A 24,122-nucleotide genomic window follows, 5' to 3' on the forward strand; every position below is an offset into this window, starting at 1 on the left:
TGATATGCCCAACATTTTTAATATTTGCTGCCCTTTTTTGTTAAAGAAAAACAATCGACCTCTGCAGGGCCTCACTCGAAAAATTTATTCTCTGCGTTTTTCTGAATTTTCACTTTAACCATGGTTTTCCTCAAAGTTCCGGTAAGTTTATTTTTGTTTATACAGCCTAACAACTCAACAAGGTAACTATGCTGGACTCTCAGGCACACATACATGGATAGGTATGTATTGTATCAACTTCACCATTTATTGTACAGTGATTATAAAATTTGAATAGTTCATATATGTAAATAGAACATAAAAATTGTAAATCATTCTGCTGAATTGAATTTGAAAATATCTCTAACTTTGAAAAGTTTTCCATTTAAATATTGTCAATTATATTGACACTTGTATAAAAAATATATTCGATTTCATTGCGTACACATTTATTTTGCTAAACAAACCTTTTCATATTACGAATTTGCTTATGAAAAATAAACGATTTATCAAAAATTAGTGCAACTTATTAAGAGAAAATAATGTCTGACATGCTGGTTGAAGTAAAAAAATTGGAGCCGCGCGCGATTTTCGGTGCTAACGGCAAGGTCGAAAACGGTTTTCAATTGCATCCGGATAAGGTGAGTATGATTTACCCACTGGGCAATAAAATTGGCATTGCCAATACGTTAAACAACAAACAGGAGTTCCTAAGCGGGCATACACATTCCGTTTCTTGTCTGACAATCAGCAAAAGGTATAACAAACTCTATTTATTTCTGTCGTCCACTTCAATTTTCACATTTCCTTGCAGTGGCCAATATTTGGCATCTGGTCAACGAAATCACATGGGATTTCCAGCTTATGTGATTTTGTGGGATTTCGCAAAACGTGAGCAATTGACTCGACATGATCTGCACAAGGTGTTGGTGCAATCGATTGCATTTACGGCAGATGAGAAGTGTTTAGTATCTGTCGGTGGAAGGGATGATGGCACCGCAATTGTCTTGGACACCGATGCGCGGTAAGTTCTTAAAATTCAAACGACAAAACTTACAACAACAAACAGTAGTAAAGGGTTTTTTTTAGAGGTTAGGTTTTCAAGTTGGCACTACTTTTTTCGTAGATGGTCTTTTTGACAGCTGTCACTTGATTTATGCTCAGTTTAGTTTGCCATTTCATAATGAATAGATTTACACCTGAACAACGTTTGCAAATCGTGCAAATTTATTACGAAAATAATGGTTCGGTTCGCGCGACGCATCGAAGAAAATTTTGTTCAGCGATGAAGCTCACTTTTGGTTGAATGGGTATGTCAATAAGCAAAATTATCGCATTTGGAGTGAACATAATCCACAAGCCATTGCTGAGACGCCGTTACATCCTCAAAAAGTCACTGTTTGGTGTGCTCTATGGGCAGAGGGAATCATTGGTCCATATTTCTTTAAAAATGAAGCCGGCCATAATGTTACAGTCAATGGAGAGCGCTATAGAGCCATGATTAATGACTTTTTCGTGCCTGAATTGGACGATGTTGATGTGGACGACCTTTGGTTCCAACAAGACGGCGCTACATGCCATACAGCCAACGCAACAATCGATTTATTGAAGGAAACTTTTGGTGAGCGCATTATCTCGCGCCGTGGACCTGTGGCGTGGCCTCCAAGATCGTGCGATATAACACCGCTGGACTATTTCTTGTGGGGCTATGTGAAGTCGCTTGTCTACGCAGATAAGTTCGAGACGATTGACGTCTTGGAAGAGAATATTTGGCGCGTTATTGCTGACATACGGCCCCAATTGCTGCAAAAAGTGGTCGAAAATTGGGCCTCTCGGCTGGAATTTATTCGAGCCAGCCGCGGCGGCCACTTGCCCGAAATCATTTTTAAAACATAATGGCAAACCCTTATCTTTATAATAAAGCTAAATTCTTGGCCAAAACATTAAGTTATATACGTTTTTTTTCATCTTGAAAACCTAACCTCTAAAAAAAAGAGGTTGTTTGTAAAGTCGGTTTACTGACGATAGTTTAACGTGATAACGTCATAAGAAAATACTGATTGAATGGTTGCATTTTTCAAAAGAAAATTTTAATTTTATTTGTTTGATAGATATTTTGTATGGATATAGAGAATGAGTTAACATTAACATAACATAACATAACATAACATAACATAACATAACATAACATAACATAACATAACATAACATAACATAACATAACATAACATAACATAAAATAACAAAACATAACATAACATAACATAACATAACATAACATAACATAACATAACATAACATAACATAACATAACATAACATAACATAACATAACATAACATAACATAACATAACATAACATAACATAACATAACATAACATAACATAACATAACATAACATAACATAACATAACATAACATAACATAACATAACATAACTTAACATAACATAACATAACATAACATAACATGCTGTTCAAGCAAGGTAACGACGCATTTTTTGGTGCGTGCAGCCGGCTACATAGAATTATAAGACGTTATCACGTCAAAAAATAATAATAACATTAAAACAACAGGTATTATTAACAAATTTGGTTTTATTTTAAATTCTTCAAGTAAATCAAATTAATAATAATCAATAAGAAGGCATATGCAAATACAAATACGTGAATTTATATTATATATGTACATATGCGCATATACATACACATATACGCTCACTTAAGTAGGAGAGAGCAAGATGTCGAACGTTGCCGGTCGTTTGCTTTGTTTGCTTTGTCGTTCGTTCCGCGCTTTCGCTTGCAGTTCATTCAAGGTAACGACACATGAGCAAGGTAACGGCAATGAGCAAGGTAACACTAATGAGCAAGGTAACGGCAATGAGCAAGGTAACGACACATTTTTTCGTGCGTGCAGCCTGTTAAATCGAATTATAAAACGTTATCACGTCAAAAAACACCCTTTAGCAGAGCCGAATTTATCACGATGTAGCGAGAACCGAATATAGTTTGAGAGGAACATTTCTGTGGTAGTCACTGCCTTAAATGGAAGAAAAAAGTTATTTCCAATAGTTGTGCATTTTAGTGAGTGCATTTCTGCCATGAAAAATTTTGCAGTATAAACAGTCTGTGGTTCGGAGGGGGGCTTTTTCCATGTAGGAAAACATCAAGACGTAACATACACTGTCAATTGTCACTGTCCAGGACTTAAAGCGCCTTCCAAACAGCACGCCCTCGTGAAATCGAATTTCTTCCAATTTCTGATGCATTCTGAATTTTATATAAAGTCTTAATAAAAAACAAATATTAGCAAAATATTGTTAGGTGTTTGGTTGAGCTTCTCCTCCTATTTGTGATGTGCGTCTTGATGTTGTTCCACAAATGCTGTTCCTTACAGTTTTTAGCCGACTCCTAACGGCAAATGATTTTTAATGAAGAGCTTTACATGACATAAATACACTCGGAGGTTTTCCATTGTCTGCCGAGGGGTGACCGCTATTAGAAACAACTACAGTGAAATTCCTTATAACCGGACACTCACCGTCGCAGTGTTTTTGTCCGGCTATGGGAGATGTCCGCTTATAAGGGATGAAATCACAAAATATATACCACACATATAAATTGTGTTGTACATAGTTTATTTAAGAAATTTTTGGAAGTAAAGAATATTTGCATACTTTAGTATTACATACAAATACATATATGTACATACATATATCGATTAATTACATTGTACAAGTCTTTACATTTCAATACTAGTTTGATTGAAAAAATTGATTGCTTTAATTTAAAATGTTCATTTTCAAAGTGACTCTCGATATTTTTAATGTGCTGAAAAGCTACATAGTCATTTTTTGCAAATTGTTTCAAGCCCGCAACAAGTTTTAAAGCCTCATCATATGATGTTATAGGCTCACTTATTTCTTCTGAAAATTTATCTTCTGAATCACTTATGTCCATAGTATCATCTTGTTGGTCAAATTGAATTTCTATATTGCTGTCCTCAGTGAAAACATTTTGATCCATTTGGAGAACACTTCCAAATTATTTGCCAAGTCTAGTCCTTCCTGAAGCCTAGTATAGATTGCCAGTGGAATATCATCTTCAGAATCAAAATCTGGAAGATCCTCATTAGTTTCCAAAAATACTGCTTTACGGAAGCAATTTCGGACGGTTGTGCCTTCCACTTTATCCCAAGATGCTTTGATGAAATACACAGCTTCTAGTACATTAATCGATTTTGAAAGCTCTGAGGCTGAACTTGTATTGTCAATTTTAGATAGCAAGTGTTTTAAAACTAAGCTTCTATACAAAGTTTTAAAATTTTGGATTATACCTTGATCAAGGGGTTGGCTAACTGCCGTTGTATTTGGCGGCAAGAAAATAATTTTTATGTTGGTTAAGTTTTATTCCTTTGGGTGAGGAGCCGCGTTATCTAAAAACAAGATAATTTTTCGATTCTGGGCTTTCATTCTTCGATTGAATTGCTGCAGCAATTCACTCATTACTTCTCGAGTCATCCATGCTTTTTTATTAGACTTCCAATCCACTGGCAGTTTTGCGATTGGAACATGTTTAAAAGATCGAGGACGGGCTGCTTTACCTATAACCAAAAGCAGCTTCTTATCTCCAGCCATGTTAGCACAGAACAAAATTGTGAGTCTTTTCTTTGATAGTGTACCGCCCACACATTTTTCGGATTTAAGAGCGAGGGTTTTGTCAGGTAAGGCACGAAAAAAAGCCCACTTTCGTCTGCGTTGTAAATGTCTTAAGGCTTGTAACCGGTCAACAGAGATGGCAGTTTTGTCCTAAACTGTTCGACACCATCCTGGTTTACATCTGCAGCTTCGCCAGATACGCATTTGAAAGCAACATTATTCCTTATTCGCCATTTGTTTAACCATCCATCTGAAGCATTAAAATTAGGTACAACCAGTTTGCCTGCAATTTCCATTGCCTTTGGTTTCAAAATGGGACCAGAAATCAGAATGTTTTGACTTCTAGCCTTAGCGAATCAATTAAAACACATCTTGAATATTTCAGAGCCGCCTTCTTTAAGAAAGCTTCGCTTTTGAATTACATTAACTCCAGACTCCCATTTAGAACGAATTTTTTCTTTATTTTTATTGATTTCAGCAGCTTGTGTTTTGCCAATATTGAACCTTTCAAAACAAAAGAAACGTGTACCTACCATTAAATTTTTGGGCTCACTACACTTTACCTTTTTGCAATTCCACGTACTGATAATTTATTTTTTTCGAAAACATTAATAATTTCCATTTTTCCTTTGATAGGAAGTACCTTCTTTTTCGGCACCATATTATTACGAAATTTGAACGCAACCATTCGCATGCAACTGACTTAACAAACTGAATGGAAAACTACTCTTAATTTAAAACACAGGGCTTGATTGTGTGCATACATGTTAAAAGAGGAATCACCTATTTCATTTTTATAATGAACAACAAAGCTTGCTTGTGATATTTTTGAATTTTGTCCGTTTATGAGAAATTTTTTTATGAAAATGGTTTGAAATACTTTGTCCGCGTCCGGTTATTAGAGTGTCCGTTTATTAGGATGATATTTATATGAAAAAATGAATGAAAAACCTGTGTGCCCAAAATTTGTCCGGTTATTGGAGCTGTCCGGTTATAAGGACTGTCCGTAATGGAGAATTTCACTGTATTTCTATTATTTGATGTTCATGCTTAAGCAGTACTAATTGCAAAAAACGAACTTAAGAAAACAGCAACTAATAGAGAAGTTGTTAGGGTGAAATAAATCAGCAAAAACTGATTATATGTATGTAGTTTTAAACATTTTCGTAAAAATATTTCAAATGGAATTTGTTAAATTAAAGAAAAATCCAAACATAGTAAAAGCGTATTTTATAGATTTAATAGAGGTATGTTTAAAACTTAAGTCCTGGTTAGATATAATCACAAAAAATGCTCAAAACTTCTCGCTTCGAAACGTTCTCATAATAAATATTAGCGGGACTTTGCTCCGAGTACTCACATTTATTCTTTTATGGTCTCGAAATCTTCTAAAATCACACTCTGAAAAAGTTCAAAATTTTAGACTCTTTGCTCATCTTATTCTTACTAAAAGTCTTCATCTTAATTTTGCGATGCCAAGGCCTCTGTTTAAGTCACTTATTGACTTGAGCGAAATCCGCGACGAAGTGGCAATCAAATAGCGAAAGAACTGAAAATATCTGACCGTAGCATCCGCCGCATATTAAAAAATGTCTCAAAGACAAGCCTTACAAGGTCCAAAAGGCGCATGATCTCATACCAAAGCATCAACAAGTCACACTTGAGAGAGCGAAGGAGTTGCTTCGCTTGGTCGCTTGGTCAATTTCCGAACATTGTGTTTTCTGACGAGAAAATTTTTCAAACTGAGCCATTCGTAAACTCCCAAAACGATAGGGTTTATTTGACCGACCGTTCATATGAGAATTTGAGTCATCAATTGACCACCAGGAGGCAGCACCCGCCACAGATAATGGTTTGGGCCGCTGTAACCGCAGATGGGCGCTCTCCAATTGTTGTTATAGAGCCTGGCGTCAAGGTAAATGCAAAATATTATCGGAAAAGTATTCTGGAGGTTGCTTTGAAGCCGTGGACAGACAAACATTTCGGTGGTAAACCATGGACGTTTCAACAGGACTCGGCACCAACTCACAAAGCTCGAGTGAACCAAGAAAGTCTAAAAAACAACTTTCTGAACTTCATAACGTCCACACAATGGCTCTCGAATGCACCAGACCCGAATCGGATGGCTTATTCTCTTTGGGCCATTTTGGAGAGGAAGGTCCGAACTAAAAGATTCACCAGTCTCGAGGTTCTGAAAAAAGACATTGTCCGCGAGTGGGCCAAAATACCTGCAAGTCATATTCAAGCAGCTTGCGATTCGTTGCTGCATCGTCTCAAGGCCATAGCCAAGGCAAAAGGTGGTCATATCGAGCAAAAGTAAATTGTTTCTTGATTTTGTATTATTTTCACACATTTTTTCCCTGAATTGAATAAAAGTAATTTTCTAAACTAAATTTATGGCCTTTTTAATTGGTTACACTTGGAGTGCCGGACCCTGTATTTTACCCTGTAAATCTAGCCAGGTTGTTACCATTGACTTAAATAAATAAATGCGCTCAACCAGGCTAGTAGAATAATTTTGGTTGACTACCGAGTATCTGAGTGCCTTAAAGCCTTTAAATCCTAACACACGGCCTTAGAAATGCCCTTTCTTGTTTTCTCAGTGCGGTGAAATAATGCGTAAACATTTTCCTTTTAGCCTCTCTCAATAATTTTCGATCGGAGTTAGATGGGGCTCAGCCACGACCATTTCACAAGTGTTACTAAATTATAAGATTTGTTTCTTTATTATTTATTCATCCTTAGATTTTCTAGACAAAAAACACATCTAATTCTTCAACCCCAAAAACTTTTCCTTTCCATCCTTACTCCCGCACAATAGTCATAGCCGCATTATTTGCATTGTGGCCGCTAAAACAAGAAAAACAAAGAAAAAACACACAGTTGCACATTGCATCAGTGGCGCCAGCAAGAAGAAGCGGGCAGCAGCGATAATAGCGCAGACACACCAAATTTAGCGAAGTCCTCAACCATCTGTGCGATTCTTCTGGCAGAAAAATTTAAAAAAACACAGATGGCGCTCCAAGCAGTAAGAAGGCGTTGTTCCTAAGCAACGACAGATGCGCATTCTCACTACTTAGGACTGATAGCGGCAGGCTAATCACCTACCCTGTCAGAGATCAAAACAGATTAACGAAACCAACATAAGTCTTGTCGAGGGCCTATGCTCCCTATTGCCCTATTGCTATTTAAGTCGCAGCATACGGCAAACATGTTAGACATTATATCAATTTACTTGTTATTAATGGACCCACTCTCCTTCTAGACGTGTTTTAAATAAGTTGCACAATTGGAAGTTGTATGTATTGGATCGCTTTCCATTGAAAACGCATAAAGCGATCGTAAAAAGAGTCGTCAATAATAAATGTACAAAAAAAGAGGTTGTCTGTAAAGTCGGTTTACTGACGATAGTTTAACGTGATAACGTCATAAGAAAATACTGATTGAATGGTTGCATTTTTCAAAAGAAAATTTTAATTTTATTTGTTTGATAGATATTTTGTATGGATATAGAGAATGAGTTAACATTAACATAACATAATATAACATAACATAACATAACACAACACAACACAACACAACACAACACAACACAACACAACATAACATAACATAACATAACATAACATAACATAACACAACACAACACAACACAACATAACATAACATAACATAACATAACATAACATAACATAACATAACATAACATAACATAACATAACATAACATAACATAACATAACATAACATAACATAACATAACATAACATAACATAACATAACATAACATAACATAACATAACATAACATAACATAACATAACATAACATAACATAACATAACATAACATAACATAACATAACATAACATAACATAACATAACATAACATAACATAACATAACATAACATAACATAACATAACATAACATAACATAACATAACATAACATAACATAACATAACATAACATAACATAACATAACATAACATAACATAACATAACATAACATAACATAACATAACATAACATAACATAACATAACATAACATAACATAACATAACATAACATAACATAACATAACATAACATAACATAACATAACATAACATAACATAACATAACATAACATAACATAACATAACATAACATAACATAACATAACATAACATAACATAACATAACATAACATAACATAACATAACATAACATAACATAACATAACATAACATAACATAACATAACATAACATAACATAACATAACATAACATAACATAACATAACATAATATAACATAACATAACATAACATAACATAACATAATATAACATAACATAACATAACATAACATAACATAACATAACATATCATAAAGCATTCACCAACAGCTTTCATTTGATACCCATATTGTATATCTCGAGCCCTATTTCCAAAATAAAATATAATCCATGTTACTCGTGGATGATGTAGCTTTCGAATGGTGAAAGAATTTTTAAAATCGGTCCAGTAGTTTTGAGCCTATTCATTACAAACAAACAAAGTTTTCCTCTTTATAATATTAGTATAGACAACATATCTTATAAGGTATATGGTAAATATTAAAATACATTTCTTCCTTCACATTTCATGAATTTCGGATCATTCCCATGGCTTTTAAACGTTTGGAAATGGTTGATTGATCAACTCCCAAAGTTTTTGCAACCTCTTCTTGCGTTTGAGCCGGATCTTGATCGAGCAATTCCTCCAATTCGGTATCCATGAACTTTGGCGGCGCGGCCAAAATCACCACTTTTAAAGCGTGCAAACCACTTCTGGCACGTTCGCTCAGCTAGAGCATGCTCACCATAAACTTCCACCAAGATACGATGACTTTCGGCTGCTTTTTTCTTCATATTAAAGAATTCTCCGCAAAAACACATTATTTGGCACGAAATTCGACATTTTCAAGTGTGGTAAAAATATTGTTGTTTACGCTTCAAATAAAAAACTTATACTGACGTTTGTGCCTTACGACAGTAGCTCTCCAATGAATGTTTGGAAATGTGGATCGATGGAATAATAATCAAGTTTCGCCATCTGTTGTAAAACCGCACGAACTTATCCATAGACCATTAATAAAAAAATTAATAATTATAACATTAAGGGGGAAGTCTACTGTGACAAGGGGAAAAACAGGCTTATTTTCCGGATTTTATTTCTAACAAAATATTGCTCGTACATAAAATCTATTTAAACTCTTATCTTTATTATATACTAGCAAACCCGGCCCGCTTCGCTGGGCAAAGACATGGTGGGTCCACGTTTTGGCATATATTTCGAGACCCTAGTCATCAATAGGTATGAAAATTACCCCACATTAAAGCACTTATCGACAGCTTTCATTTGATGCCCATATTGCACATCCACAACCAAAGGTTACCCGGGCCCACGTTTTGACCTATATCTCGAGACCCCAGTCTCGGAGCGGCATGAGAAATACTCTGTACTAAAGCATTCACCAACAGCTTTCAATTGATATCCATATTGTACAAACACATTCTAGGGTCCACGTGTTGGTCTCTATCTCGGGACCCTAGTCACGGAGCGGCATGAAAAATACTCTGAACTAAAGCATTCACCAACAGCTTCCATTTGATACCCATATTGTACAAACACATTCTAGGGACCACGTGTTGGTCTCTATCTCGGGACCCTAGTCACGGAGCGGCATGAAAAATACTCTGAACTAAAGCATTCACCAACAGCTTCCATTTGATACCCATATTGTATATACACATCCGAAGGTTACCCGGGCCCACATTTTGACCTATATCTCGAGACCCCAGTCACGGAGCGGCATGAGAAATACTCTGTACTAAAGCATTCACCAACAGCTTCCAATTGATATCCATATTGTACAAACACATTCTAGGGTCCACGTGTTGGTCTCTATCTCGGGACCCTAGTCACGGAGCGGCATGAAAAATACTCTGAACTAAAGCATTCACCAACAGCTTCCATTTGATACCCATATTGTATATACACATCCGAAGGTTACCCGGGCCCACGTTTTGACCTATATCTCGAGACCCCAGTCTCGGAGCGGCATGAAAAATACTCTATACTAAAGCATTCACCAACAGCTTCAATTTGACATTGATATTGTACAAACACATTCTAGGGTCCACGTTTTGGTCTCTATCTCGAGACCCTAGTCACGGAGCGGCATGAAAAATACTCTGAACTAAAGCATTCACCAACAGCTTTCATTTGATACCCATATTGTATGTACACATCCGAAGGTTACCCGGGTCCACGTTTTGACCTATATCTCGAGACCCCAGTCACGGAGCGGCATGAGAAATACTCTGTACTAAAGCATTCACCAACAGCTTCCAATTGATATCCATATTGTACAAACACATTCTAGGGTCCACGTGTTGGTCTCTATCTCGGGACCCTAGTCACGGAGCCGCATGAAAAATACTCTGAACTAAAGCATTCCCCAACAGCTTCCATTTGATACCCATATTGTATATACACATCCGAAGGTTACCCGGGCCCACATTTTGACCTATATCTCGAGACCCCAGTCACGGAGCGGCATGAGAAATACTCTGTACTAAAGCATTCACCAACAGCTTTCAATTGATATCCATATTGTACAAACACATTCTAGGGTCCACGTGTTGGTCTCTATCTCGGGACCCTAGTCACGGAGCGGCATGAAAAATACTCTGAACTAAAGCATTCACCAACAGCTTCCATTTGATATCCATATTGTACAAACACATTCTGGGGTCCACGTGTTGGTCTCTATCTCGGGACCCTAGTCACGGAGCCGCATGAAAAATACTCTGAACTAAAGCATTCACCAACAGCTTCCATTTGATACCCATATTGTATATACACATCCGAAGGTTACCCGGGCCCACATTTTGACCTATATCTCGAGACCCCAGTCACGGAGCGGCATGAGAAATACTCTGTACTAAAGCATTCACCAACAGCTTCCAATTGATATCCATATTGTACAAACACATTCTAGGGTCCACGTGTTGGTCTCTATCTCGGGACCCTAGTCACGGAGCGGCATGAAAAATATTCTGAACTAAAGCATTCACCAACAGCTTCCATTTGATACCCATATTGTATATACACATCCGAAGGTTACCCGGGCCCACGTTTTGACCTATATCTCGAGACCCCAGTCTCGGAGCGGCATGAAAAATACTCTGTACTAAAGCATTCACCAACAGCTATAATTTGATATTCATATTGTACAAACACATTCTAGGGTCCACGTTTTGGTCTCTATCTCCAGACCCTAGTCACGGAGCGGCATGAAAAATACTCTGAACTAAAGCATTCACTAACAGCTTTCATTTGATACCCATATTGTATATACACATCCGAAGGTTACCCGGGTCCACGTTTTGACCATTTTCCCGGCAATTATTCGAATTTTTCTCACCTTTAAAACTTTCCCTAGACCTCCACGAATAATTCAAGACCAAGATAAGATAAATCCGTTCAGCCATTCTCGAGTTATAAGCGAACATAGGGACAGATTTTCACATTTATATATATAGATTTAAGTTTTTGAAAAAAAAATTTTAAGTCAAAATATTCAAAATGGCCGCTGTGGCACTTCTGCAAGCGCAGGTCCGCTTTTCTTAGGTGCCTAAACGGTGTACATGAAATCTTACGTTTCGGTGATCTAAAACAAAAAAACAAAATATTGTTATCATATACATAGTATTGACTCTCGTCTGACATAGGATTATGTCGATAAAAAATTTTGGCGTTGAAAAAAAAATTCTTGAAATTTTTTTCTTTTTTTTTGCCTAAAATTGATGTTACTATTGTTTATAACAATTTAACAAATAACGATATCAAAAAAATCCTATGTCAGACGAGAGACACTATTACAGAGAATATATAATTAAATTTTTAAGCTGATTCATTTATCAGAACTCGAGATATCGTGTACACCGTATAGAAAAGCGGACCTGCGCTTGCAGAAGTGCCACAGCGGCCATTTTGAATATTTTTACTTAATTTTTTTTTTTTTCAAAAACTTAAATATATAATAAAGATAAGAGTTTAAATAGATTTTATGTACGAGCAATATTTTGTTAGAAATAAAATCCGGAAAATAAGTCTGTTTTTTCCCTTGTCACAGTAGACTTCCCCCTTAAAACAACAGGTATTATTAACAAACTTGGTTTTATTTTAAATTCTTCAAGTGAATCAAATTAATAATAATCAATAAGAAGACATATGCAAATACAAATACGTGAATTTATATATGTACATATGCGCATATACATACATATATACGCTCACTTAAGTAGGAGCGAGCAAGATGTCGAACGTTGCCGTTCGTTTGCTTTGTTTGCTTTGTCGTTCGTTCCGCGCTTTCGCTTGCAGTTCATGCAATGCAATGAACAAATGAGCAAGGTAACGGCAATGAGCAAGGTAACTACATATGAGCAAGGTAACTACAATACATATGAGCAAGGTAACACTAATGAGCAATGTTAAATCGAATTATAAGACGTTATCACGTCAAAAATATAGTACAATAATAAAAACTATGATAATACTAAGGCCAATGCTTATCAAATTTTTCTTAGTACACCGATCTGTCAAGCTCCGGCGTCTCGCTCAATATCCGGCTTCGGGCTCACTGTCTGCTCGCTACATAACAGTCCATCTCATTTCATTGTCGCTGGTGATCGTAAGTAGCAAATTCTTTCTATGTTGAGTTTAGAAATCATTAATTCTTTTTTAACTACTTCAACTTAGGGCACTTGCGTATGTGGAGCATTCAGCGCGAACAGAAGAAACTCCATGTCCAAGATGTGCATGTTGGCAAAGTTCAGCGAATCTATACGGGTATGCAGGTCGACACAAACGATCAATACCTGTATCTAGGCACAATGACGGGTGATATTGTGAAGGTCGTACTCAACTGCTGTGATCCTGTCAATGTTACTCAAACTGGTATGATGGCGGCGATGATAGGTGCTTTTGGAAAGCATAATCCCCGCAAACCGTACGGCAAAGACTGTGAACGTTTTGTGAATGGGGTACGCCATTTGTATATTGTAAAGAAGGGTCTGCTTTTGGTAGGTGCCGGCGATGGCACCTTGGAATTGGTGGAGGAGCGAAAGGACGTCACTCTTGAAATGATGAAGGATTATCCAAGTCCAACTTGGCCAATATTTCGCACGGTATGTTCAAAACGCAGATACACATTTATATTTACTTTTATCGTGTAATTTATTTACCTTATTTTCAGCTCAAGCGCGCCATTGTAAATGCAGCCGTAACATCTTTGGTGAATATTAATGGTAACGAGTTCTTCGTTTCAACTGACCAAAATGAAATATGGTTTTTGAATATTGCAAAATTTTCATGTAAATTGTTAAAGACATGCCATCGAAAGCCAGTAAATCAAATTGTATTTCCAAAGTGAGTAGCATAAATTTACAATTACACGCAGAGAGAGTTTAAGAGAATTGACATTCTTTGTATACAGGAACTTATCCACTATTTTTGCCTCTGCTGGCTATCAGAGCATACGAATTTGGTCGATTGGACGTTTGCAGGAACTCTTGCGTATTATGGTCTACAACTTCAAGTGTGTCTCTTTGCAATTCACCAATGATGGCAGCAGTATTGTATCAGCGTGGAATGATGGTGTTATACGCGCATTTACACCCATCACAGGTCGTTTGATTTACGCCATACCAAATGCCCATAATAAAGGTTTGTACTACAACTTTTCTTATCATGCGGGGCAATAAAAAAAATGAAACGGAATAATATGTAATTCTTACGAGTTCATAAAGTTTTAGGCACACCCATATGTACAGGGTTCGGCACTGGAAGTGTAACCAACTTCAGACCGCTCGCTCAACTGTCTCTTAGTTGGCTAAATGACAGTCCAGAGTATTGTTTACAAGCGCGCGAAAACATTTTTGCCGAGAGTAGACGAGAAAAAAGAAAATCAGTAATGGATTTCAAACGTAATAGTGTGATTGTATTATATTTGGCTGAAAAATCACAACCAGCGGCTGTTCGTGAGCTCGAGCACCTCAAAGTAAATAAAGCTTTTGTTTTTCGCACCAGATGGTCGCTTTGTAGCCGCAGATGGGCGCTCTCCAATCGTTTTCATCGAGCCTGGCGTCAAGGTAAATACAAAATATTATCGGGAAAGTATTCGAGAGGTTGCTTTGAATCCGTGGACAGACAAACGTTTCGGTAGTAGACCATAGACGTTCCAACATGTCTCGGCACCGTCTCACAAAGCTCGAGAGAAACAAGAATGGCTAAAACACAATGTTCCGAACTTCATAACTTCCACAGAATGGCTCTCAAATTCAGCAGACCCGATTCCGATGGATTATTCTCTTTGGACCATTTTGGAGAGCAGGGTCCAAACTAAAAGACTCACCAGTCTCGAGGCGCTGAAAAAAGCTATTGTCCGCGAGTGTGCCAAATATGTACTTGCAAGTCACATTCGAGCAGGTTGCGATTCGTTTTTGGACCGTCTCAAGGCCATAGTCGAGGAAAAGTGGTCATATCGACCAAAAGTAAATTGATTCTTATTTTATATTATTTTCACACATTTTTTACTTTGAATTGAAAAGTAATTTTCCAAACTAAATGTATGGCCTTTTTAATAAGTTACACTTCGGGTGCCGAGCCCCGTGCTTGATAAAAAATTTGCATTTTTTTGTCGGAAAAGCGGGAAAGATGGTAATCGGTCAATGCCGGAGTGCAGCTTTGACGACTTGTGCAATGTGGGGCCTGACGTCATCGTGAAGGAGTATGGTTTGACCATGTCGATTAGGTCTTTTCAGTCGAATAGCCTCATTCAAGTGGTGTAGCTGGGCAATGTAAAACCTCTTGTTGACCGTGGCATTTTTCTAGAGCATTTTCCAGTGTACCATGTCCTCCCAGTCCTACCAAACACATATCATGATCTTCTTTGGATGAAGATCCGGCTTGACTATCGGCTTCTTTGCTTCATATCGTTGTACGGGCACCATTTCTCATCTCCCGTGACGATTCGATACAAAAAGTGCTATTTATGATTGCGTGTTGCTCGAAGCCGGACGAGATGCTGAGAAGCAATTTGAAGGTGATTTTTTTCCGGTTTTTGTTGAACCTAGGCTCCTAATTTTTTGGTAAATCCCATTAAATGAAGGTGATTGAGATTCGTTTTACGACTGCAGTTCATTTTTTCCGCCAATTCTCCTTCCACCGTTCTCCTCCAGAAGTGATTTGACACGTTCTTCGTCGAATTCAGAAGGTTTTCCGCTGCGGGACTTCTCATCGACGTCAAAGTCACCATTTTTGAACTTTGCAACCAGACTCGCCTATGACAACTTCCCCATACACGTCGCAAATGTCCGGGCCGCTTCGGCAGCTTTTTTACCTCGATAAAAAGCAAAGAAGAGCAGGTGTTGAATATGTTGATTTTTTTCTCCTGGATATTCCATTTCTAAGCCTCAGAGCTAATAAAAAATTCTTCTTCTTCTTAATTGGCGCGATAACCGCGTACGCGATTTTGGCCGAGCTTAACAAAGCACGCCAGTCGTTTCTTTCTCGTGCTAACCGACGCCAATTGGACACACCAAGTGAAGTCAAGTCCTTCTCCACCTGATCTTTCCAACACAGAGGAGGCCTTCCTCTTCCTCTATTACCACCAGCCGGTACCGCATCGAATAGTTTCAAAGCCGGAGCGTTTGTATCCATTCGGACGATATGACCCAGCCAACGAAGCCGCTGGATCTTTATTCGCTGCGCTATGTCTATGTCGTCGTAAAGCTCATACAGCTCATAGTTCCATCGTCTGCGATATTCGCCGTTGCCACCGTGCAAAGGACCAAAAATCTTACGCAGAACCTTTCTCTCGAACACTCCAAGCGGCGCTTCATCGGATGTTGTCATAATTAAATAACTAAAAAATTCAATTAACGTAGTTAACATAGAGCAGACAGAGTTCTATCGAATGAATACTTACCCTTTGCCAAACAGCAAACAAATCGTTGTAAAATAAAAGAAAATATAAAAACGCTATTAACTTATTCCCCAACCCAATATATCTATGAAAAACGTCCATTGAAATTTCCATTAGCTGCAATGCGCTCCTCGATTTCGGTCCGGAAACGACTGCGTGCCCGAATCAAAAGTTCCCTATTCATATTGATCATAACGGTATTAACTGCAGCCTTTAGCGAAAAAATAGTGTTATGAGAATACTTATAGATTTCACGCTCAACTGCGCCATAAGTGAAGCTGCCAAAAGTTCGGTGTTCTCAGGCACTTCAGAGTATTTAATTTTGGATAACTCGCTGTTCTCGTGCTTACTCCGACATAAACTGTCTTCCCCGCCTAACGTAGGATTTATACCGGAGATCTTCTTGGACAGCTCGACTTAGAAGCACTAAGCTCTCTCACAAGGCCCCTTATTGATTTTGAACGGTCCTCTTCAATGATCGCTCGTATTTATTAAATAAATTGCCCAGATCGGACAGTGCCAGAAAATTCCATTTATTTTATGTGCTTTGAAACAGATTCTGCATCGCCGCTTGTTAATGTGGTAATTCTTCCAGAATCCAATTAGCGCTTCCGCCCCATTTTGTGGCTACATCCTCGTTACCAACTGATTTAACGGTTATTTACACCACGACTATATCCAGCCTGTGCAATGTAAGAACCTTATTAGGTTGTTGACGTCTAAACCAAAGAGTTGTTCCGAGACTCTCGAACAGCGGTTGGCCCAGGGTTAACATTCTGTCCTTCCATATAGCAGGGCATTCACAGAGGAAATTATAGATTGTTTCCTTTTTCTCCGGTTGCTTACAACTGTGACACTGGTTGTTGTGAGGGATTTTGGCTGCTTGCTCTCCGACAGACCAAAAACCAGTTATGACTGCCGTTAGTCTCCAGGCGTCCTGTCGTTTCATGTTTAACAATGTTGACGCTTGTTTGAGGTTGTAAGTGGGCCGTAACGTCCTGCCAATTTTGCAGTTCGTCTGGTCTCTCCATTTAAAATCCGGGATTCGGAGGTATTTTAGAGAAATTGTACTCTTGACTGCACCTAATGGTGTGAATGCCGATTCTGCAAGAGCGTTACTCATGGCAGATCCCCCACTTGCCAGTTCAGTTCGTTACCTTCAATGTTCAGATGTTCCGGGACGCAGATTAAGGTAAATTTTGGTTTTCACTCAAGGTGGTAAGGCTATTCCTACTGTGTTCCACCATTTTAGAGTTTGTTGGTGCCGAACCCAGTGCCTGGATTGCAGCTTGGCTATCCGAAAGAATAGCGATATTGCCCTTAAAAGAGAAATCTGCGATTAGTAGTAGCCTACAGGCTTACCCAATTGGCAGTACTTCCGCCTGGAAGACGCTGCTGGTATTAGGGAGACGCCAGGATTTCTTAATTTTAAGTCTGTGAGAATATGTACATATATACCAGTTCCAACACCACAGTCCATTTTACTGCCATCTGTATAGACTAGTGTCGAAGTTGTTTAAAGAGAATCCCTTATTTCATTTTTCCTTAGATGGAAAGAGAGTGGCAAAATTCTTTTGAATGTTACCGTCGGGACGGTGTAGTCGATCTCACCTAGGTTAACTGAGTTTGTCGCAATAATACACTGGCTTGACCATACGTTTTTTCTTTCCAGCGACTCGCTTCATTGAACTTAAACGCACTCATGGTTGCCGTCTTCTTTATAACTAAATAGGTCTATTGGAATGACGTGTGTCAGTGATTAGAGAGCGTCTCTAGGATATGATCTGATTGTACCGATCGTTATTGCACAGGCTGATCTTTGTATTCTGTCGAGTAATTTGCTATTGTACTCTCTCTCTAGAGCTTTCCACCAAACTACCGAACCATACGATAAAATAGATCGTATAACCGCCTTATACAGCCATAATATATGCTAAGGTTGAAGATCCCATCTTATTCCAAGCATTCGTTTACAGGCATATAAAGCAACTAGCAAACCCGGCCCCCTTCGCTGGGCACACTAAAATATAATAGATATGGTTTAGAACAGAAAATATAAGATTTTCATATTATTTATTTCTTTATTCTTTATTCAAGCGCTTTTTCATAAACAATATTTTTTGTTTTTCTAAATTGAAAATCAGGAAAAAAGAAGATTGTTTTTAAATTTCAAATCAACGCATATGAAAAAACAATCGTCTTTTTTCCTGATCATCCATGAATTTTTCGTTTCAATTTATATGTTTTATTAAGCATTGGAGCTTTTTTAACCATTATCCATTTATATTTTTCAAAAAAAAAAAACGAAAAAAAATTTTTTTTCCACGAACACATAATTTCATTCGGATTTCACATTAAATTCTCAAATTTCGTAAGAAATTATTCACTGTTCCTAAATCCACTCCAAAAAAATTCACAAACAATTTTTACATGTTGCACTTACGTTTTTTCCTTATGGCATCCAAATCAGAAAGAAATATTGACACATTGTAACTCACACTGTCAATTTGACAGTTCAGTTCCGCCCCAAGCGTTAAAAAAGTAAGCGACATTATGGCTGGTTCAAAAGAACGCTGTACCCGCAGGGTCTCGAAATATATGCCAAAACGTGGACCCGCCGTGTCTTTGCACCGAATTACAACCAAACTTTACGAAACCCATTTTCAACACTTACTTAACAATGTGCGTAAGTTTGGTTTAATTCGGTGCAAAGACACGGCGGGTCCACGTTTTGGCATATATTTCGAGAGCCTAGTCATCAATAGGTATGAAAATTACCCCGTATTAAAGCACTTATCAACAGCTTTCATTTGATACCCATATTGTACATACACAACCAAAGGTTACCCGGGTCCACGTTTTGACCTATATCTCGAGACCCCAGTCACGGAGCGGCATGAAAAATACTCTGTACTAAGGCATTCACCAACGGCTTCAATTTGATATCCATATTGTACAAACACATTCTAGGCTCCACGTTTTGGTCTCTATCTCGAGACCCTAGTCACGGAGCGGCATGAAAAATACTCTGAACTAAAGCATTCACCAACAGCTTTCATTTGATACCCATATTGTACATACACATACGAAGGTTACCTGGGTCCACGTTTTGACCTATATCTCGGGCCCTATTTCCAAAATAAAATATAATCCATGTTACTCGTGGATGATGTAGCTTTCGAATGGTGAAAGAATTTTTAAAATCGGTCCAGTAGTTTTTGAGCCTATTCATTACAACCAAACAAACAAAGTTTTCCTCTTTATAGTTATAGTGTAGATTTCTGCCTTCCTTACCCGATTCTCGGCATACTTGTAAAAACTATTCCAATAAAATAGGTCATAAGCTTGTTGAAAAGTATACTTGGGGAGAAAACAAGGCGAATCTATTAAAGGTGGTGTTAGTAAATCTGCTGAGTTGTTTTTTTTCTTTCGCCAAGTCCATGTGGCTGTCAGCTTAGAATGAAACAAGGCGAATTCATTATTTGTTTTCTAGTTTCTCAATACTTTTCTTTGACAATCAAACGTACAGAACATTGTTGTTGTTCTAGTGCCACCACTTTTAATGAATGCGCCTTGCGAGAAAAATAATTTCCCTCGAATTATCTGATTACTCAATTTAACTTCAGGATGCAGCGCATTAAGAATTTCATCGACTGGCCGTTTGCTCGTTACCGGCGGCGTTGAGGGACAAGTGCGTGTTTGGAAAATTGAACCGTTTCGTCAAAGTTTGCTTGGTGTCTTAAAGGATCATTCTGGCCAGATATCTTCGCTTGACTTTAATAATTTGGATACAGAGGTTATATCAGCTTGTGTTGATGGTTCCTGCGTTATTTGGGATGTAAAGTATGTGATTTTACTATAAATGAAACTATTTGGACTATGTGTTTTGCAAAACTTTTTTAATTTGTTCTCAGTCGCATGACCCGCAAATTTGTCATTACCTCCAACACACAATTTATGTGTGCTCGCTACTTTCCAACTGGTGTTCAATTGCTCACATGTGGATCTGATGGACGCATTAGTTATTGGATGGTTTATAACGGTAGTCTTATACGTGAATTACATGGCACGAAAAAGAACTCCATCAATTATTTGGATATCAATGCAACCGGTGATTACTTTCTCACAGTGTCAAGCGATCAAACTGTTAAGGTTAGTACCCTCTACAATTGATTTATTATTTTAGCTGTAACTGTAAATGTATTAATTGGCAGGTGTGGGATTATAATCGTGGAACAATTGTTTGTGCCGGCTACGAGCACTCATCGCCTGTGATGAGCTGTGCATTTAGCCCGAATGGTCGATTGTGTATCACTGGCAGCATTGATGGTTCAATTATCATTTGGGATGTACCGGAGGCGAGTATGAATATATATTTGGAATGAAATATTTATTTGTATACCTCATCCAATTGCTTAATTGCATCCACTTCACCCACTTTCTCTATTCAACATATAGGAATTTTGGGGTAAGCCCAATCCTCCTCCCCAACTAGCCACGTCAGAAGTTGTTACGAAATCGGGAACACAACGTGCTTCAGCCAGTTCCAGGAGCTCTAAGGAAGAAAAAATTGACGATCTCTTGAAAAGTTCGCCAAAGGACAATGTTGCCTGCGTTGAATGCCCACCAGTTAATATGAAGCAGCAGCCGGATATCAATTGTGATTATATACCGGATATAAAAAAATGTTAATTTATTTCATACTTTTGATAAACATTTCGAAAAAATATTTTATATACATATATTGGACATAAAATAAAACTCTTAATCGTCTTCGTAGCCTGAGTCTGGCAAAGGGTTGGCATATGAATTGTGGAAGAGCGATTTTACTCCATCGCGCCAAGGGAAGGTCTTGTCGCGCTTATAAAGATGTGGCCACTTTTTGAACTCCTCACGCTCGTCATGAGTTCTTGTAGAGAATATTAAAACATTCAGTAGTACAATCGTCGGTATGACACCGAACAAACAGATCTTTTTAAAGGCTCCCGCTGTGCTGGCACCTGTAGACATAAAAATTTGAGAAAAAAAGAAACATACCAAAGGAGGAAAGGATAAATTTAGGGGGGCTTGCCTCAAGCCCACTTTTATAATTAGGATTAATTTTTTTTATATTTTTATTTTAAATATAATGCTGCCTTCCATGGTTTTGACAATGCAAATTATAAGAGCTATTATGCAGGAACATTCACTTCCTACGGGCGCGATGCAAGAAGGAAGATATTTTTTAATATCGAATCCATACTCTTTTGTGGATAACATCAGTACAGAACAGCACTTGCATCCAAATTTCTGTAGGCAAAAATCAGAGCATTGAAAAGCCATTGCTCGCGACGGGCTAATCAGATGTTGACAAACATAGATCCATGGTCATTCTTATTATAACTGAAAAGTGGAAAGCAGGAGGAGTGGTTGCCCACTGAAATCTGGGAAGCCCGCCAACCAAAGGGAGCCCTATCGCCTGATACCTCCCTTTCCCCCAATACTGAAGACATTGAAGTCCGTTTACTTCCGTTCTTAACGAATCATCTGACACCTGCTACACGTCAATATGGTTTCCGTAAAGTATACAGCACTTAAAGCTATAAACAACAATATCGGCATTCAATAATCTCAAGTTACATCGGGTAACTTTCGAAAGTTTGCTTTCCAAAACCGCAACCAGGTCTTCACGTCGCATACCTTTAGCACTTGGAGCAAAAACAAAGAAACGTTTCTGGTGACATTTAAGGCAATTAGCTGGCAGGTTCTAAAGTATGTATCGCCTATCTGGTCGCCTGTTCTAATGATATGCATTGGGATGTCTCCTGATGCCCCAATTTTAACAACAGCTTAGTGAGACATCTATGCTCCCAGTTAGGAAGCATAATATTATGTACAACAAGCAGTTCTTTCTGAGAAGCACTCCAGTAGGTGCTTGCTGAAGGCTAAGTCACCTTCTAAGTACGTCATCTATATGACCTAACTAACTGCACTGCACTCGACAATCACTGGACCCTCCCTGTATACAGACAGGCCACAAATAAGATTCATCGGGAGTTTCTCCCGAACTTTATGAACTCCTGCTCTTCTAATGTCGTCATCGAAGTCTACACCCCGCTGATTGCGGACGCTTTGACGCAAGCCTATTGAAGAGCTTCAGCTGTCTCTTAAAATTCAGTCCTTTGGACTCACACGCGTAGAAACATTTCTTGGACCTACCACTAGTGAAGATTTACGATGACGGCCGATGACTTCACCGCGCTTAGCAGAATTTGGTAAACTGCTACAACAGCAACAGAAGGATTAATGCACTATACTACAGGGCCATCAAAAGGATTTTTCCGAAGGGAACAGAAAGTGGATGAAATATCTCATTCCGACGAACGTGAACAGCTGGCGAGCGTATTTGAAATTTACTTAAAGATTCCTAAATAGAGAATACTTCTTCACTCTGCTGATACGAAATGGAATTAACTTTCCAATATGTGATTAAGATGAAATGCGAAAAGCAGTAGCTTAGTTCAGGAACAGAGAGACTAACGGTATTACCATATGATATTGAAATACGAAGACCTATTAAGATTTAAGTTTACCTTTAGCAGATTTTTTTACTTTCTCTTTGCAACTGATTTCTCTTCCAACACCACCTAAGCTTTCTGAGGGTGTCTTGCCATCACCACCACTAGATGAGACACATTCTTTTTTTGCATCCTTTTTTGCATCCTTTTTTGCATCCTTTTTCTCATCTTTTTTCGCATCCTTTCCATCTTTTTTATTTTCACATTTAGACATTTTCTTAGCAGACCCACATTTGGTATCACCTTTTCCATCTTTTTTAGAGGGTGAGTCTTTGCCTTTGTCGCCGCCTCCCTTGCAACCAGATTTGCTAGCAGCTTGACGTGCTACTGCGAAGACTTGTAAAATGCGTGGTACAGAAAATTTTGAAATTGTAAACATTCTCAAATTTTTATTTTACTGAAATCTTGTAAACGGGTTTGTTTATTAAGTAAAAAGTGAAGAAAAGAAAACTATATAAAATCGAAAGGAAATTCAATGCTCACTGAGATTTCAGCAACAACTTTTAAGAAACCAATATTGATTGGTGCTTGATAACATAAGCAAAGATAACAAAGGTTAAGGATCCGGTTAATAGAAATTGTAAACGGGAAATCGTTTTCTCCAAGTTTAAGCATATGCATTTAATTAAAAGCTATAAAAAATTTAGTGGACGTGATAATCTTGGTTTGATGTAACATACTTTTCAATAAAATTATAGATAAGACAATATTACATATTTCATATAAAACATACGTTGGGTATACAAAGTTCAGTTTCGTTTGCACTTCCGACACTCGATTAATGTAAAGCAAGACGAATCCGTACAAGATGACTTTGGTAGAGTAGTTGATTTATTTTTTCTTGCGATTAACTATTTTGGTTTCTAAGTAGTTTTTGTTTGTTTGTTTACTCCGTTATTAAAATTTCGATATTCA

General features: G+C 37.8%; 2 protein-coding genes across 2 annotated transcripts; one reads left to right on the forward strand and one right to left on the reverse strand.

The window, feature by feature from the left end:
• The first annotated feature begins 396 nt into the window (after positions 1-396).
• Positions 397-21,435, forward strand: LOC129242291 (cilia- and flagella-associated protein 52). Its single transcript, XM_054878860.1, has 10 exons — positions 397-736; positions 794-1,003; positions 13,253-13,356; positions 13,425-13,852; positions 13,921-14,093; positions 14,161-14,390; positions 20,277-20,493; positions 20,565-20,802; positions 20,865-21,008; positions 21,109-21,435. Exons 1-10 carry the CDS (start codon positions 522-524, stop codon positions 21,340-21,342), a joined length of 2,193 nt encoding a protein of 730 aa, XP_054734835.1. The 5' UTR covers positions 397-521; the 3' UTR covers positions 21,343-21,435.
• LOC129242292 (uncharacterized) lies at positions 21,303-23,673 on the reverse strand. The gene is made up of 2 exons (XM_054878861.1): positions 23,223-23,673; positions 21,303-21,650 (listed from the first exon to the last, which is right to left on the reverse strand). The coding sequence occupies exons 1-2, from the start codon at positions 23,584-23,586 to the stop codon at positions 21,415-21,417; spliced, it is 600 nt and encodes a 199-aa protein (XP_054734836.1). The 5' UTR covers positions 23,587-23,673; the 3' UTR covers positions 21,303-21,414.
• Positions 23,674-24,122: the final 449 nt, after the last annotated feature.

This window comes from Anastrepha obliqua, chromosome 3 (genome assembly GCF_027943255.1).
Source record: "Anastrepha obliqua isolate idAnaObli1 chromosome 3, idAnaObli1_1.0, whole genome shotgun sequence".
In the NCBI taxonomy this organism is placed as follows: Eukaryota; Metazoa; Arthropoda; class Insecta; order Diptera; family Tephritidae; genus Anastrepha; species Anastrepha obliqua.

What these genes read in the sequence shown, in the direction of transcription:
- LOC129242291 (XM_054878860.1), top strand. Translation starts at nt 522, where the DNA reads ATGTCTGACATGCTGGTTGAAGTAAAAAAATTGGAGCCGCGCGCGATT. An exon ending in TGTCTGACAATCAGCAAAAG is followed by an intron (nt 737 to 793) that starts GTATAACAAACT and finishes ATTTCCTTGCAG; the next exon opens with TGGCCAATATTTGGCATCTG. An exon ending in GTCTTGGACACCGATGCGCG is followed by an intron (nt 1,004 to 13,252) that starts GTAAGTTCTTAA and finishes AATTTTTCTTAG; the next exon opens with TACACCGATCTGTCAAGCTC.
- LOC129242292 (XM_054878861.1), bottom strand. Translation starts at nt 23,586, where the DNA reads ATGTTTACAATTTCAAAATTTTCTGTACCACGCATTTTACAAGTCTTC. An exon ending in AGTAAAAAAATCTGCTAAAG is followed by an intron (nt 21,651 to 23,222) that starts GTAAACTTAAAT and finishes TTATGTCTACAG; the next exon opens with GTGCCAGCACAGCGGGAGCC.